This window comes from Hyperolius riggenbachi, chromosome 6, assembly GCF_040937935.1.
Source record: "Hyperolius riggenbachi isolate aHypRig1 chromosome 6, aHypRig1.pri, whole genome shotgun sequence".
NCBI classification, from domain to species: domain Eukaryota; kingdom Metazoa; phylum Chordata; class Amphibia; order Anura; family Hyperoliidae; genus Hyperolius; species Hyperolius riggenbachi.
In genome coordinates, this window is record NC_090651.1 from 147,742,154 (window position 1) to 147,758,574 (window position 16,421).

At 41.0% G+C, this 16,421-nt stretch overlaps 1 protein-coding gene across 4 annotated transcripts in view; it reads right to left on the reverse strand.

The window, feature by feature from the left end:
* Window positions 1–1,932: 1,932 nt before the first annotated feature.
* DENND1B (DENN domain containing 1B) overlaps window positions 1,933–16,421 on the reverse strand; it is a 353,166-nt gene continuing 338,677 nt past the window's right edge. For 3 of the 4 annotated variants that reach the window (XM_068240064.1, XM_068240066.1, XM_068240063.1), the window contains 3 exons: window positions 12,819–12,901; window positions 9,230–9,455; window positions 1,933–3,591 (listed from right to left, as the gene is read on the reverse strand). In XM_068240064.1, the coding sequence (XP_068096165.1) occupies window positions 3,184–3,591; window positions 9,230–9,455; window positions 12,819–12,901 (717 nt within the window). In that variant the 3' untranslated portion in view covers window positions 1,933–3,183. Of the gene's footprint in view, window positions 3,592–8,998; window positions 9,048–9,229; window positions 9,456–12,818; window positions 12,902–16,421 lie in introns of all 4 variants that reach the window. The other variant, XM_068240067.1, reaches the window with a different exon arrangement.

Genomic DNA, 16,421 nt, shown 5'->3' on the forward strand with positions numbered 1-16,421 from the left:
ACCTAACAGGTCAAGAATGTTTAACTGGGCATGGCGCAGGAACAACGGACAGCATGGAAGAAAAGGGAAGGCTCTATAGTATCCAGAGCCTTTCCTCTTCTTAGGTAGGTGTCTAACCTGAAGCGAGTTACCTCACCTCAGGTTCACTTTAAATATTTTTAAACCCCTACTTCATCCTCCCAGATTAGTCTGTATTCTTCCAGTCTTACTTACCATTGCATGGTGTCGGTTTCAAAAAAACGTGTGCTGCTCAGACCTAGTGGACCCTACATGAGATAACAAAAGTAAGGGATTCTGGGATCGTAATCTGTCCCCGTCCCCTAAATGGCCATCTTCTGACCTCAGCAGTGTTATACAAGTGAGAAGTGCCACAAAAGCATTTAAGAAATGGGCTGGGCCCTATCATGGGGAGCCAGGAAAGAGCTGCTCTAATCAATACAGAGCGGCAGTGGAGAGTTCTACATTACCTGCATGGTGATGGGAATGTCCTCCTTGCTCAGTGTACAAGCATCGTACAGCCAATCACTATGTGGCTTCTGTAGCCGCATGGTGATTGGCTATATGGCGCTTGTACATTGAAGAGGAATGAGGAGGACCTTCCGACCGCCAGAAGCAGGTAATGTATAACACTCAGGCTTAATGCTTACTTAAGTTAATTCTGTCCCTAAAAGCTACAACACAGGCTTAAAGGAATTATCAGGCAAAAAAAATAAAAAATGAGCTTCACTTACCTGGGGCTTCTACCAGCCCCATGCAGCCATCCTGTGCCCTCGTAGTCACTCACTGCTGCTCCAGTCCCCCGCCGCCAGCTAGTTTTGTTTTTTCCGACCTCGGGGTCGGCGGGCCGCATTGCGTACATTTTTATGCATTCCCGCTGGTGCAGGAACATTAACACATACATTTTTATGTGTTAGTGGTTCAAGGCGTAAAAATATACGCATTAAACCGGTAAGGCGTAAAATGTATGTGTAGCTGTTTCAGCACCAGCGGAATGCGTAAACATGTACGCAATGTGGCCCGCTAACCCGAGGTCGGCAAAAAAACCAAAAAACTAGCTGGCGGTGGGGGACTGGAGCAGCAGTGAGTGACTACGAGGGCACAGGATGGCTGCATGGGGCTGGTAGAAGCCCCAGGTAACAAACTCATTTTTTTTTTTTTTGCCTGATAACTCCTTTAAGGCAGGGTCATATGTGTATATTTTTGTGCACATTTTCTGCACAGAAAATCTGATTTAAACTGAAAACTCATATTTATCAATGGGCTAGTTCATACTTTAACACTTGAATAAGTTTTACACTTGCAGAAAAAAAAAATGACATCTTGCAGGGTAATTCTGAACATTCTGTTAGTTATCAATTACAATAGCTTATGTGATAAAAACTGTGTGTTTTTCTGCATATAAACACACATTGGCTTCAATTCACTAAGCTTTATCAAACACTTTATCAAACGTTTGATAATTTACCTCTTGAGTAAAATCTATTTTTGAATTCACTAATGTGTTATAGGTTTATTGAATGTTTAATCGATAAAACATTAAATGAATCTATAACACCTTAGTGAATTCAAAATTAGATTTTACCCTTGAGGTAAATTATCAAACGTTTGATAAAGTGTTTGATAAAGCTTAGTGAATTGAGGCCAAAGTGTGCATGAAAAAAATGCGCGCAGGAAACTGAAAGACAAGTGTGACCCTGCGTCATAAGCATGTATGCAACAAGCACGAATAAACCACAAATGTTTGTTTTTTTTAGTTCCAGTTCCATAAAATACACCAATGCTTTCAGTATTTGGCTCATTCAATTTCAGGTTTAGCTGGGCTTTAAAGCTAATGTTAAGCCCGAAAAAAAATAAAATAAAACTATTATTCACCTATGAAGAGGGAAGGCTCTGGGTCCTATAAAGCCTTCCCACTCCTCTCATGGTCCTCGTGTTCCAGCAATGTCACCCCGGTTAAACCACCACCACAGGAGGCTTTGGATGTTTTCAGGAGCCCGAGTGCTCCCAAAGACGGGCTGCTTTGCACTGTGCATGCATAAACGCATGAGAGTGCATGCTCGTGCAGTACAGAGCCGCCCATCTTCGGGAGTATGCAGGCTGCATAAGACTTCTAAAGCCTCTCATAGTGGCGGAGGAGCAGTATTCGACTGACTGGTCAGATACTGCTTAATGGGTGACAGCGTTGGAACGTGGGGACCAGGGGAGGAGCAGGGAGGCTGTATAGGACCCAGAGCCTTCCCTCTTCATAGGTATCTTTTTTTTTTTAATCCGGCTTAACATTTACTTTAACTCTTCTTAAAAATCACTCTATGTAGCAGCAAGGTCTGCGGTCTCCTGCCCCCTTCGTCCGGGATATAACATGTCCAGCTAGATTGTTAGATTATTTTGAAAAGGTAAGTGTGTTTACCATTCTGATATAAAATATCTGTGAACATTACATGTGACTGGTGTGACTCACTGTATACCCAACGGTAGCAAGGATGGTCCAGTTGTTGATTTTTAGGTGGCTATCATAAAGTAGACAAGCTCCTCAATACCCACCAAATCTACCTTTAGGGCCCTTTTCCACTAGCGCGTTTGCGCTGGCTGAATCGGAAAGTCGCAAACCGCTAGCGATTTTACAATCGCTACGGTTTGCTTTTTAACATAGGAATCGCGGTAGGTCATTTCCACTACCGCGATTCATTTTTTACTGGAACGCGAACGCGCGGCGGAGCGATATTTGCCGCGATTCTGCTATTCAGCAATCGCTAGCGTTCAGCGTGAACGCTAGCGACTGCTAGTGGAAAAGGGCCCTTAGTCTTTATACTTCTTATGAAGAATTACAGCAGATGATCATTAAAACACCTACATTTTTAGATCAGAAATGCATATACACCAACTATCTGCATCCACTGCCTGATGACCAAGTTTAGCTGCATTGCTGTAAAATGTTCTTAGATACTATAAAATATGCAGAAAATAATAAATAAAATCTCCTTGATAGCTACTGGGTCATGCAGCATGGTATGAAGCAACCATAGCAGAATGTAGATTCCTACTCGATATGTAGAGTAGAAATGCATGAAAATGCAGGACACTTAGTGACTCAGTAGTTAAAACAGATTTGAATAGTCTTTTTTCCCTTGTCTTTGTTCTGTTAGCTTTGGAATGCCTGAATCTGTTGTTGCAAACAAGCAGAAATCACAGACATGAGCCAACAGGATCACACGGTGGGATCTTTTTGCATTGTATATCATGTAGCTGTGTCTCCTTTTCCCATGGCACTTGTGAGTTTGGTGGACTCTTCTGTGAAAGCTCATCATAAGGGGTACTAGAATCGTGTTCTGTTCCTGTCTCCCGATGACAGAAAAGAGAAGTAGGACGTAAAGATGTTTCAGGATCAGGTACACCAGTAAGAACGATTGTGGGGAATTCAGACCTGCGGCGGTCACAGTCTTTGAAGGACGCCTCATCTCTGCTTTGCTTGCGAGTTGATGGTGAGAGATGTTTTCTATAAAGGATACTGTCATCCTGTCCCCTATTCCAGTTTTCAGCAGAGTCCACACGGAGGGAGCTCAGGTTGTTCTCACTAGGTGCACATGTTTTTTTCTAGTGGAAATACAAAGACAAAGTTTGAACAATGATGTAAGCAGAAGGCAATGAGGTGTTTATGTCTCCTAAACAGCAATGTCTTAAAAATCTTTGTTGTCACGGACAAGATTAGTTTTGGCCACTCTAAAGAATGTATCTGGTTGCAAATCTCGCCCATAACAGTTTTGAAGCATCTATATTGAGAAACTGGCCTCCCCAATAATGTGATAATAACCTGTAAAGACCCCAATGACTAAATATCTTTTGACCTTTCTCGAAAAGTATTTTGATATTTTTGCTTCTCCTTTCATTCCCAAGCTACAGGTGACCTCTGAAGGTGGAAAGACAACGCACTACACTTTACTTAGAAGAATATTAAGAAGAATTGGAGCTATAAAAGCCAGTCAATACAAAAATAAGTGAATGCTATATTTATTATGGCTGAAATTCTATAGAGGACCTGGATGTATAGAGCAAAGAAGAAATGACCCTAGGGTGTACTGTATAAGTATAGATAACATATCTAGTTTGTTTGTATAAGTTTGCAATGTATTTAAGACATTTGTATTTAGGTGGAACCTGGGTGATTTAAGGTTGTAATATACCTAGTGTAGAGTTTTGGTTTGACCAACACAGTTCTGTTCTTAAAGTGGATCCGAGGTGAACTTTTACTCATTGCATAATTGTGTTTCTTTCCTATTGTTTATAGGGCATTCCTCAAGCCAAATACTTTTTTGTTTTTGTTTTAATACTCTAATTCCCTATAAACTAAATAAACCATGCCCACACGTTTTCAGAGAGCCTTGGCAGTAGCAAGGGCTCATGGGAGCTCAGTCTGGGCAGGAGGAGGAGGTGGTGTTACTAGCCATTGATTTCAGAGGCAGAGGGGAGGAGGGAGGAGGGGGGATTAGGTTTTTTTCACAGGCTTAGTGATCAAGATACAGATAAGCCTGCCTCTGTGTAATGTTTACAAACAATATGTGAACAAACAATAACAATAGAAATAATCATTTTCTAGTAAAGCTGTTTACAGCTATATTTGCTGTGTAAACTATCTAAACTTTAGATAAGATATATAGACAAGTTACTTGTTACAGTTAGTTTTTCATCTCGGATCCGCTTTAAATGTAATGTACTATTTAACTTGCACAGTGTCCCACTGTGATTGCTCACTACTCAAATTCTGGATAGAGAGGTGAAAATCCCACTATATGATTACATCATTTGCAGGCTGCTTGGCTTTCAATCTAGCACACACTTTCCTTCCCGACTTCTAACCCATTCAATGTGGTCAATAGTGCTAGTATGTAGAGATGGTGTGCACAACTCAGTACAGCACATAAACCTCCTGAGGAAGTGACAGAACAGTCATGATTCCTGTAGAGCCTTGTAATGCTTGCCATGACCTGGAACCCCCTCAACCTTTTGGAATCCAGGATTGGGCGATACTTGTTTTTTCTTAGCTGCTAGCACTTTAGTACTGATTCACTAAAACTCAATGACATTAAATTGTTTTATTTAATGCTGGGATATTACTGTAGTCTTTCTTGTGGGAATGTGAATTCCCATATGAGAGGGGAGACATTTACCCGGTTCTGGTATTTTTTAAGTATCTTTAATATACTACAGAGTTGGACAGCCGCAAGTGCAGTGTAGATTCCGCGGTCCTGAGCCGGTAAAGGGGGTTTCTCAGTTATTCCTTTATTCTTTTTCAAAAGCACTCCCTTTAAAGGATCTATACAAAGATGTTGGCCAGCATCCCTTCTTGCTTGGACACTATTTTGGCAGAGAACCTCCCATGAGGAGATGAACTTGTCCAAAACTTGTCAAATTTGTTAGGTTTGTATTAGCTTCTGCAAGTGAAAGCAAAATAGAAAAAATAGTAATTTATAGTACATTTTTCTCTAGAACAAAAGTACCTCTTGTGGGAATGTATAATGTATTTTAAATTGTACAATAAGTCGCAACAGTGGCCCTTTAAGGACAACTCTGTGATTTTACTTTATTGGCCAAACCACAGTCTGATTTTAAAATCAACCAGAGACCTTTAAAGAGAGCAGAACAGCTGTCCCCTAACCTTCTCTATACAGCCTGGCATAACTTAAGATGATCTGCAGAAAAGAATATCAGAAAAATACCAAAACCACTTGTGTCAATCTTTTCACATCAAGAAAAACACAAGCTTTAAAGCGGATCTAAGATGAAAAAGTAACTATAACAAGTAACTTGTGGCTGGAAGGTTTAATGGTTAAGGGCTCTGCCTCTGACACAGGAGACCAGGGTTCGAATCTCGGCTCTGGCTGTTCAGTAAGCCAGCACATATTCAGTAGGAGACCTTAGGCAAGTCTCCCTAACACTGCTACTGCCTATAGTGTGCGACCTAGTGGCTGCAGCTCTGGTGCTTTGAGTCCGCCAGGAGAAAAGCGCGATATAAATGTTATTTGTCTTGTCTTTGTCTATATATCCTATCTAAAGTTTTCACAGCAAATCTAGCTGCAAACAGCTTCAAAAGTTTATGCTTATTTCTTGCTGTGATACAATGAGGGCAGTCATATTCTGTTTGTCACACTGCACTGAGGAAAGCTGATAGCATCTCCAGCCCTTAGCCTGTGGAAAATTTCACTCCCCCCTCCTCCTCCCCTCTGCCTCTGAAATCTCTGGCTAGTAACCTCCTCCTCCTCCTGCCAAGACTGAGCTCCCATAAGCCCTTGCTACCTGGGACTGAGTGCCAAGGCTCTCTGAAAAGCTGTGGGCACGGCTTGTTTAGTTTATAGGGAATTAGAGTATTAAACAAAACAAAAAAAGTATTTGGCTTGAGGAATGCCCTAAAAACGATATGAAAGGAACACAATTATGCAATGAGTAAAAGTTTATCTCGGATCTACTTTAACTTCTGCCAAAGATGCTTTAATTAGTATTGACTAAGGGCTCTAAATACTTGTAACAATGGCCTCAATTCACTAAGCTTATCTCCTGTCTTTAATAACGTTTCTAGAGTGATCACCATGGTGATAAGGCATGTAGTATTCAGGAAACATTTTACCTCAGGCAAACCTAAAGTTAACTCTTCTGTCTTTTCTTTTTTTTTTTTTTTTCTTTAAGTTAACTCTTCAATCCTTAAAATAACTCCAGAGTTAAAGACAGGCTGTTTATTAACTGTGTGTGAAAATAACTACAGAGGAGGTAACTTAAGGAATGAAGAGATAAGATAACTCTCTTACTGTGTGGTGGTACGTTTTCTCTTGCCTTATTATCTCAAGCATGATCTCAGTGAATTGAGACCAATGTGATACTTCAGAAAAAAAATAATAAGCAAAACAACCTAGAATCCAGTTTTCAATTTCCCATCATAGATTGTCTTTCCATTTCAACATGCAGCCAACTAGGATTTCCTTTAACTGCTAGGAAGTTTAAATGTCACTTCGATGTAAACATGGCTAAAGTACACTTTTAACTGTACCATTTGGCTATTCATAATATCCCTAATTCACATGTTCTTTATTATCAAAAAATCTTAGGAGGCTGGCATTTCCATTTAGCATTACTTTCTATAAACGGTTTGCATCAGCTTGTGTTCGGATATCCCCATGAAAACAAGGTACAAAATCGAAAAATGTTTGCTAAAATCCTCCCAATGCTGAAATCTGACTTGGAGAAGATTGTTTATTGACAACAACAGTAGTTTTACTTTTAAGGATAAGTGCACTTATAATGTAAACCTATCATAAATCTTCCCTAGGGGCCCTATTATTTCCCCTCCTGCTGAATGTCCTCTGTTGGCTGCTCCAACCCATCAGCTCCCATGGGTACTGGGAGCATACATTTTCAGCATATAGTTTATTCATTTAGGGGTTTAGTGACAGCACACAGTACTGTTCACAATAAATCACAAAATATCAGGTTTTTGCCCACTTGTTCCCTATTGGCTGGAGTGGATCCCATGACGCTGGCATCATCATATGACCTGGCTGACCAGTGCGAAAGCAGAATAGTCTCCCTCCACCTTATTGGGAAGGCTTGTGTTCACTGATTATTAACGGCATGCAGTACTGTTCACAGTGAATCACAAGATATCAGCCTATTTTGCCTGCCAGTTCCCTATTGGTTGTACTGGATCACATGATATAGGTATCATCATCTGACCTAGCTGACCAGTGAGTGAGACAGCTGAATAATCTCCCTCCACCTTATTGGGAAGGGTTGTGTTCATAGGCTATTGCCAGCTCCTCTGGTCTCATACTCTTTTTTCTGGTCTCGTTTACCTTATAAGCACAGAAGCTATTTGTGTGAAGAGATGTGATGTGGCACTAGTGTTGTGTATCATCACATTTTTATTAGTAGAATTCTATGACTTAAAATGCAAATTGACAGTTTACAGACGTTTCCATGTTTAGTGCTGCTTTATGAATAGGCTTCTTGTGCATTCTAGCTGCAAATGCTCAGTCATGTCTGTCTAGAGTTCCCATGCATATAAACGGTGACATTATCTGACCAATGAATGGCTGCATTAGGAGCAGAGATGGATTAAAATATAATGGGGCCCTAGGCAAGGTAGTAGATTTGGCTCCCCCTTGTGGCTCTTTTGGTAAACGGAAGTGGAGAGAGAACAGAGACAGTGGCCGGTGGGCAGCTTGACACCCACTGGGCCCCAGGCACCTATCTAGGTTGCCTGGTGGATGATCCTGCTCTGATCAGGAGACCTTTTTAATGTAAACGTTAATATCCTTGGTGCAACACAGCAAAGGATTGGTTACTAGCAGAGAGCAAGGATTGGTTACTAGCAGAGAGCACTGTGCACTCCAGAAAAGATTAGCAGAAAAGCTGTAACTGACGGCATCCTGGTATAGCGAAAAGGAGAGTCTCAACTTCATTCCATGGGGACAAAATCAGAATACACAGATTTATGTTATGAGAATCTTTGCTTTTGTGTTTTCATTTTCAGTTCTGGCAATATAACATGCTCCCTGTGTTACCGGAATCTATTCCTGTGGGTATGTGAGCTCTGCACATAAATAGCAATTACTTTGCATATCAGTTTTAGAAACAATGTTTACTTTGCAAAAGTTTAGATTCTTTCTGTGCAAGTCCCACTTTCAGTAGACGAGCCCACAAACGCTCATTACCCCATTAGGCATTTTGCATTTATCTTCCGGTTGTAGCTCTTTTTTTATGGTTGTAGGGGGAATATGTGCATCGAAAGTCCCAGAAACAAGTTTTAGGTTCCATTTTAGAGACAGAAAACTTTTTATACATTAATGTTCATCTTGGTATTGTCAAGTCAAAATCCAAACAAAAGGATATTGATAAGCTTTGTAGAGTTAACATAACAGAAAAACATGCACAAAATCATATGCACTAATGACTATAGCAAGGCATGCTGGGAATACGTGGGAACTCAACGTGGAAAAAGCTACAGGTTGCCTACCTTTGGTATAGATTTTTTCCTCCTTACTCATTGATTCTGACTGGGCTGGCTGACATCACAATCCATACATTGAATGCAGAGAGAAACATCAATGCAACAGTGATAATCAGACAGGGAGGCAACGAATAACTCTGGAAATATCTAACTTAACACAACGCATGCTTGTGATCTGTTTTGTAAATGTAATCTCTTCAAAAGCCTTTAGCAATGTTCATAGGTTTATCAACATACCGTAACCTTGTAGTCCAAATCCTCAACAGAGCGAAAAAAGTCCAGACTTTTGGCAGCTGTGAGCCGGCCCCCACCAGTATCAGAGCTGTGCGTGCTCAGAGAGTCCAGAATCTCTCCCAAAAGGTCCATCTCTCCCCCTGGACGTGAGGACAGACTCGCATCATCATACGAGGCATCACTGTCATACAAATAGCCAGACGCTTCTTCACTGTCCTCCGATGACAATCTGAGCAAAACACATACAATGAGTGACAAATGGAGGACCCAGCTATTTTGCTGAGTGACAGGATTTATAAAGACCTCATAACTGAAGTTAAGAAAAGTATGCTACAGACATCTGATATACCGGTAAGAGGTGCTCTGCGAAAACGTGGACTGGGTTTGATGTTCAAAACAGTTCCCAGATTTCAGGGACACGATAAATGACGATAATTAATGGAAACACGAGGTGAAAATAAACAAAACATTTTCTGCTATTAAAGTGTTTAATGGCTGTAATTCCTTATCAATGAAGGTTACACTATAGGCCGACCTGGTTTCGACCCGGACAGGAACTGTCCCTTGCATACCTGAGTTTTAACTCTTTCTGGCAGAGAAATAAAAAAAAAAAGAACACAGCATAGTTATTTGTGTTCTTGGCACTGTTCATACACGTCTATCTCATCATATCACATGCCACCTTGTGTATCCTTTAATAGTAATGGACAGGAAAAAGGTGTAAAAGGTTGAAGGACTAAACAGACATGTGGGACACAGAAGTTACCCATCTGAAAGGGAGATAAGAGGGAAGAAGGGGGGGGGGGTGTAAACCACTGCAAGCAAAATAAAACAGCAATTATATATATATTAATAACAATATGAGCCTAGGTAATCACACACACACTTCTAGGGTAATAGTTTAAGTGCTTCTTCTCCATGTGTTGCCACTGCAGATTTCTTTTCCGAGACATCTCTGAGTGAACTATTCTCATTCAAGTCCAGAGGAAAAAAAAATGGTACTGGAGGAGTTGAAAAGTATCTCCTGTAGAAGTAGAACAAGAGAGCCTCTAGTTTCAGTAATATAATGTCTTGTTGACCTGCCTTTCTCTTGGTTAATCACAAGTTTTTCCCCCAGAATGTTAGATGAAAAGCCCTTTACAGGAGAATTACAGGGACCCAGAGCAGAGGAATAAAATGGAAAGCTGCATTTATCTGGTGGTAGGCCGTGAGGTCCCTCTGCCTTCTCTAGGTCTCCACAGTTGTCCCCCCTCCCTGCTTACATCTCTGTTAAGTCACAGGTCAAACGTTTCGCAGCACTGTTTCCCAAGTGTTCTCAAACTTTAACATAAGGGCCCATATGCAATTCACTTTTTCACCTAAATTTTCTCCTGGTAGATAATTTTTAATCTTCTGTTTAAAATAACACTTCAGCACTTTGCAATTGAAAAATATCAAAAGTAGGAGGAAAAGTACTGACAAAATTATTCTCAGTCTTTTCTTGCTTCCCGGTGGCTTAAAAAGCATTTTATTGACAAGATGTGAAAATATCAACTAGGAGAAAACTCAGGAGAAAAAGGGCCATGGTGTCTGGTCTATCTGAAATGACCAAATTAATATAGTATTAGTATACCATATAGTATTGTAGCTGTGGTGAAACCACTACAGCAGGGGTCAGGAGCCTTTTTAGCTGAGAGAGCCATAAACGCGACATATTTTAAAATGTATTTCCGTGAGAGCCATACAAAATGTTTCAAACTGGGACTGTGCGAATGCGCAGCAGAGGGCTGTCCCTGTTGCCATGGTGAGGTGTATACAGTTGATCCTCCAGGAAGTGGAAATGTCAGATATGTCTTCAGCTTCTCTTGGGTTTCAGCGACATTAGCAGACAAGAGAAATACCGACTAACAGCTTGTACAATTAGCTAGCTGACTTAGGGGTTAATTCACTTTGTAGGATGAGATCCCAGCACTTTGGCCCAATAAGCTGCTTGTCAAGTGACAGACAGCCTATTGGGCCAATCAAAGTGCGGGGATCTCGTCCTACAAAGTCACTGGACCTGATAGGTCCAGGGTGGGACAATTGGAGTGGCCGTTAGTTTTGGGGGGAGCACGTAAGTAGTGCATGCTACAGCAGCATGCCTACTTTGAAAGTGTTAATTGCGCTGTTACACTAAGCGGCGCTGCTTGAGCAGTGTAGCTTAGTGAATCAACCCCTAACTGTGAGCTAGATGTAGCCATCAAAAGAGCCACATCTGGCTCCTGAGCCATAGGTTACCTACCCCTGTACTAAATGAAATGTAAACTCTGGAATAACGGCTGTATTTAGTTATCCTGTGCTGTTTCCAGAATAGAACTAATGCTTACAGCTTAAAATATTTACCAACAGAATGTGGTGAAATTAGCCAGTATTGATTAGTTATTATGGCAACATGGTGGCATAGTGCATAGCACTTTCTCCTTGCAGCGCTGGGATCAAATTCGGACTAGGACACTATCTGCATGGAGTTTGTATGTTCACCCTGAGTTTGCGTGTTTCCTTCAGGTACTCTGGTTTCCTCCCACAACCAGAAAACATATAGTAGGCTAATTGCCTCCCCCTTAAAATTGCCCTAAGACTGCAATAGGAACATAAGACAAGGGCTATGGTAGGGATTAGGGACAGTTAGTGACATGAATATATACACTATGTAACAGCACTGTGGAAGATGTTGGCGCTGTATAAATACATAATCTATTAATAATAATTTCCAAGCCAGCTGCAGTGTCCGTCTATATGTCCTTCCACCCTCCTGCCCCGCCCTGCTGTGATTGGCCACGCCATCCAAACTTTGCTAATTTCAGCCTATAGTGGTGTAGGTTGCTTGTACTTTGTTAAGCAATCCCACCCTCCGAGCCGCTGGAATGGCCTCCAATATCCCCACTTTTTCTCATAGATTTTCATAGGAAAATCTGAGACTATCGCCAGCTCTGAAACTACCAAACTTGGGTCACATTGTCATAGGCCCAACCTGAAACATTTGGTCACTCTTTGGGGGTTTCACCCCTTGACTGCAGCTGTTCTTAGACTGTTAATGGGTCCTCCTCTTTGGCACAGTTGATCACAGGGTGACTATGGTACAATCAGAATAAACCAATCAAATTGCATAATCGGAACAGATTGGCCAATCGTGCAATGTGATTGTTCCCATCTGATTGGTCCAATCATGCAATGTGATTGGTCCAACCATGCAGTTTGATTGGTCCAATCATGCAATTCTATTGGTCCAATCTGATTGGTCCTATTGCACAATACGGGATGGCATGCACAACCTTACAGAGAGATGCAAACTCCTGCCTCCTGCACTCGCCACCAGCTCATAATAATAATAATAATAATAATAATAAATTCTTGTCTTTACACTTTATGAGACCATTACAATGAAATTGAAATCTGTAATACTGTGTGCATTGGTGAGTTATCCTGTTCTGTTTCCAGTCTAGAACTAATTACTGCTTACTTACCCCTTATAATATTTACCAACAGATTGCGGTGATATTAGCCAGGAGTTTGGACAAAAAGAATTTGTAAAGCAATGAATGCAGGGTAACACCTTGCTCATACAGGTACTCACTTGCTAGCACTGTCTGCTACATCTGAATCCTCCATTCCAGAGTTGTGGTTCCCCGTGTGGAGTACTGGCCTGCTCATTCGTGTCTATAGAAAGAATATTATAAATAAATTATATTTATATATTTTGCTATGTGCAAGAGATCATAATTACCAAGAACTGCAATACACCAAATATTAACCACAGATATCCCTCAAAGATGAAGCAATATAGACGGATTATGACAAAATTATGTCAAAAGATTGCTCAATGAAAAGAAATCAGATTAATTGCGAAGTAATTTGAAATGTATACATTTTAGTCTTTTGCCACGAGGGGGCAGTAGAACTATCCTATTTAACAATAAATTGTTTTTCGTTTTTTTTTTCATGTATCCCCTCTACAGACACACTGCTTGAAAAGCTGCCTCAAACATGGCATAATTGTAATCTGCTATCACATATTCTAAATCCAGCATTGTCAGAGCATAGCAATAACATCAACAAAACCAATCACTATGTGAGCAGTGACATATTTCATTTTAATCACAATGGCTGGATTAAAAACTGCGGCATTAGGGATTATTAAATCCTAGTCAGGAAGGAGTTTCAGCAAAGGGTCATGGCTTAACCCTCTCAACACTGGCATGGCCTGCAATGAGGTTAAGGAAAAGGACAGCGATCTGTAAAACCTATCATTTCATTAAAATAGATATTTTGACCTCTAGCAGTCTTGTAGTGTCATCAATTTTGTTAAAGAACACTGTCATAATTTCAAAAGTAAAGTAATATCCTCATATAAAGCCTTTCATACACAGGTTTCCTTTCTGATATGAACTGCCAGATAAATTAAATGCAACAAGCACACTATAGTGAAACCATCTACTTAAACAATCCAATCAGTTGGACCCACACAAATTTTTTATCAATAATCTTAATGTAAGAATTATTGCTTGACCAATCAGAAATCTAAAAATGTATTCTAAACATATCACATAGTGAGTTGTTTCATGCAAATCTAACAGTACTTTGTGCCACGGTTTAGGGTTATGATGTTTTTTTGCGGCAAACATAATTGTATAAAAATAATTGTATACATCTCTCAGTTTTGAATTAATGATCTCTTTTCAGCCTATGGCAAGAGTTTTGTTAGTATTAAACATATCAAAGAACAATATCGCCACCTAAATAATAAAACACAAAGCATGGCATGATGTGGTTCTCCTGCTGGACATGTATTATGGTATGGGAAGGAAGGGGTTACTTTCCATATTGTACATCCCCCTGTGGCTGTTGCAGAGCAACAGAACTGATACTAGGATTTTTTTCCACATCTAATTGGCAAATTTTTTGAGCGGAATGTTGACATTTTCACAAGCCCTGCCAGGCTAACGAGGAAGTCACCATTGCTAATTAGAGAAGCGCAGAGGAGAGGAGAGAAGATTATGGGGAACTGTGTCAGGCTGATAGAAAACAACTTGGAACCTGCACTGCACAATCAGGATGGGAATGGTTCTGGAGGGGCTGTTAAAAAATGATAGGAATTGTTTTTGGTGGCTCACTGGGTCTTCTAACAAACGGACACGATTTTATTTATCTGATTCACAGGGTCCAGTTCTCTTTTCTTATATTCTGTTACTTCGGTTTGCAAAATGTAAAGCAAAGTGACATGTTAAAGGAAATTTGCTGAGATTAAAACCTGGGATATGCTGATGTTTACATGTTATTAAAAGTTCATGTGAACTGCTACACTAAATCAGTTTATTTGTTCACCATTTGTTTTGGGAACCTACCAGTTGGTGGCAGGTGTATGATCTGGGCACTGATGCTAAGTGTAAATAGTGTAACTAATAACTGGCATTCCTCTTTATAACAGCCTAAAGTTGGCTCCCTGATCATACACCTTACTGTGATGTATTCGGCGATAGGGGTGAAGACTGAGGAAGGTAAGTATAAGTTAGCAACAGTTAGGAGGTTACAACATGAAAAAGGGGATTAAACATAGGGGAGGGGTAGGGAATCAGGAAGAACTTTATCTTAAATTTAGAACCAGTTGTCAGGTAGGGATTTATGTTGCGGGGAGGTTTGGGTTAGTTGTAAGTAGGCATCCATTTAACAGCCAAGCAATGAAAGCATTGCAAAGTCGAAAGTACAGTATCAGATGCCACATATCAATACTTGGCAAGATCCCACATCAAAAAATGCAAATGTATACTCTACACCAGGGGTAGGGAACCTATGCCTCGGGAGCCTGATGTGGCTCTTTTGATAGCTACATCTGGGTCACATACAAATCAGTAGGGGTTGATTCACTAAGCTACACTGCTCAAGCAACGCAGCTTAGTGTGGCAGCACAAGTAAAATTTAGTAGGCACGCTACTGCTGTAGAATGCACTACTAACTTACTTGCGCTACCCCAAAACTAATGGCTGCTCCAATTGTCCCACTCTGGACCCTGTCAGGTCCACTGACTTTGTAGAAAGAGATCCCCACACTTTGATTTGGCCAATAGGCTGTCTGTCACTTGACAGGCAGCCTATTGGGCCAAAGTGCGGGGATCTCATCCTACAAAGTGAATCAACCCCCAAGTCAGCTAGATAATTGTACAAGCTGTTAGACGGTATTTCTCCTGTCTGGCTCTCGGGGAAATTGCTGATGGTATTGAAACCCAAGAGAAGCTGAAGACGTGTCTGACACTTCCGCTGCCTGGCGGATCAACTGTATACACATCACCATGGCAACAGGGACATGAGCCCTACTGTCCCAGTTTGAAACATTCTGTATGGCTCTCACATAATTACATTTTAAAATATGTGCCGTTTATGGCTCTCTCAACCAAAAAGGTTCCTGACCCCTGCTCTACACCTATCCCTGCTTTACCATAAATCATGTATTCAGATGAATTATTCAGCCAGTGAGTGATGGAACACTTCTATACCGCTCCCTTGTCTCATGTTTGTGACTTGCTAAGCGAATGCCCCAGAGCCTACATCGTAAAGTATACTGTTTTATTTTAAGTATATTTCTTTATTATTGTGTTAGGCATTTAACTAGATACATAGGAAATATAACAAGTTAACGGTTCATATTTTGAAGCTCCGCCTAATCCTCAGCCAAGTAAAAATGTTCAAGAACAGAGTATGGCAGAGTTAAGGGAAGCTCTGAGGGAGGGATCGCACTTGAGTCTGTGGAAAAGGTACCCAATATTGTGATGATGATTTTTGTGTGTATTATGCTCTGCTGGCTGCCCGTGGCACTGGGAAACTAGTGTTTATTGACGATGTGACACAGGACAGAAGCAGCTAAATGAATTCTGAGGTGTTCAGAGACATACTGGCAGTACTACTGGGCAGGCGCAGAATGCTACCGACCACAGGAGCGTGGCGGGGAAGCGTGCGCGGCTGGACTGCGCCTGTGCCGTCTGGAGGATTTTCCAGGGCATATTTCAAAAGATCCAGGAAGCAAAGGAGGACAAGGGAGTGATGGAGTGATTGGCCTGGAGGGAGCTGGAGGAAGCCCTAGGTATGTATACCCCCCACCCGCCATCTCAGGTTCATTTTTCAGAGTACATTTCACTCACAAAAGAATACAACTATAAACTTGGAAAATGCCAGGGACTGGAGCTTTA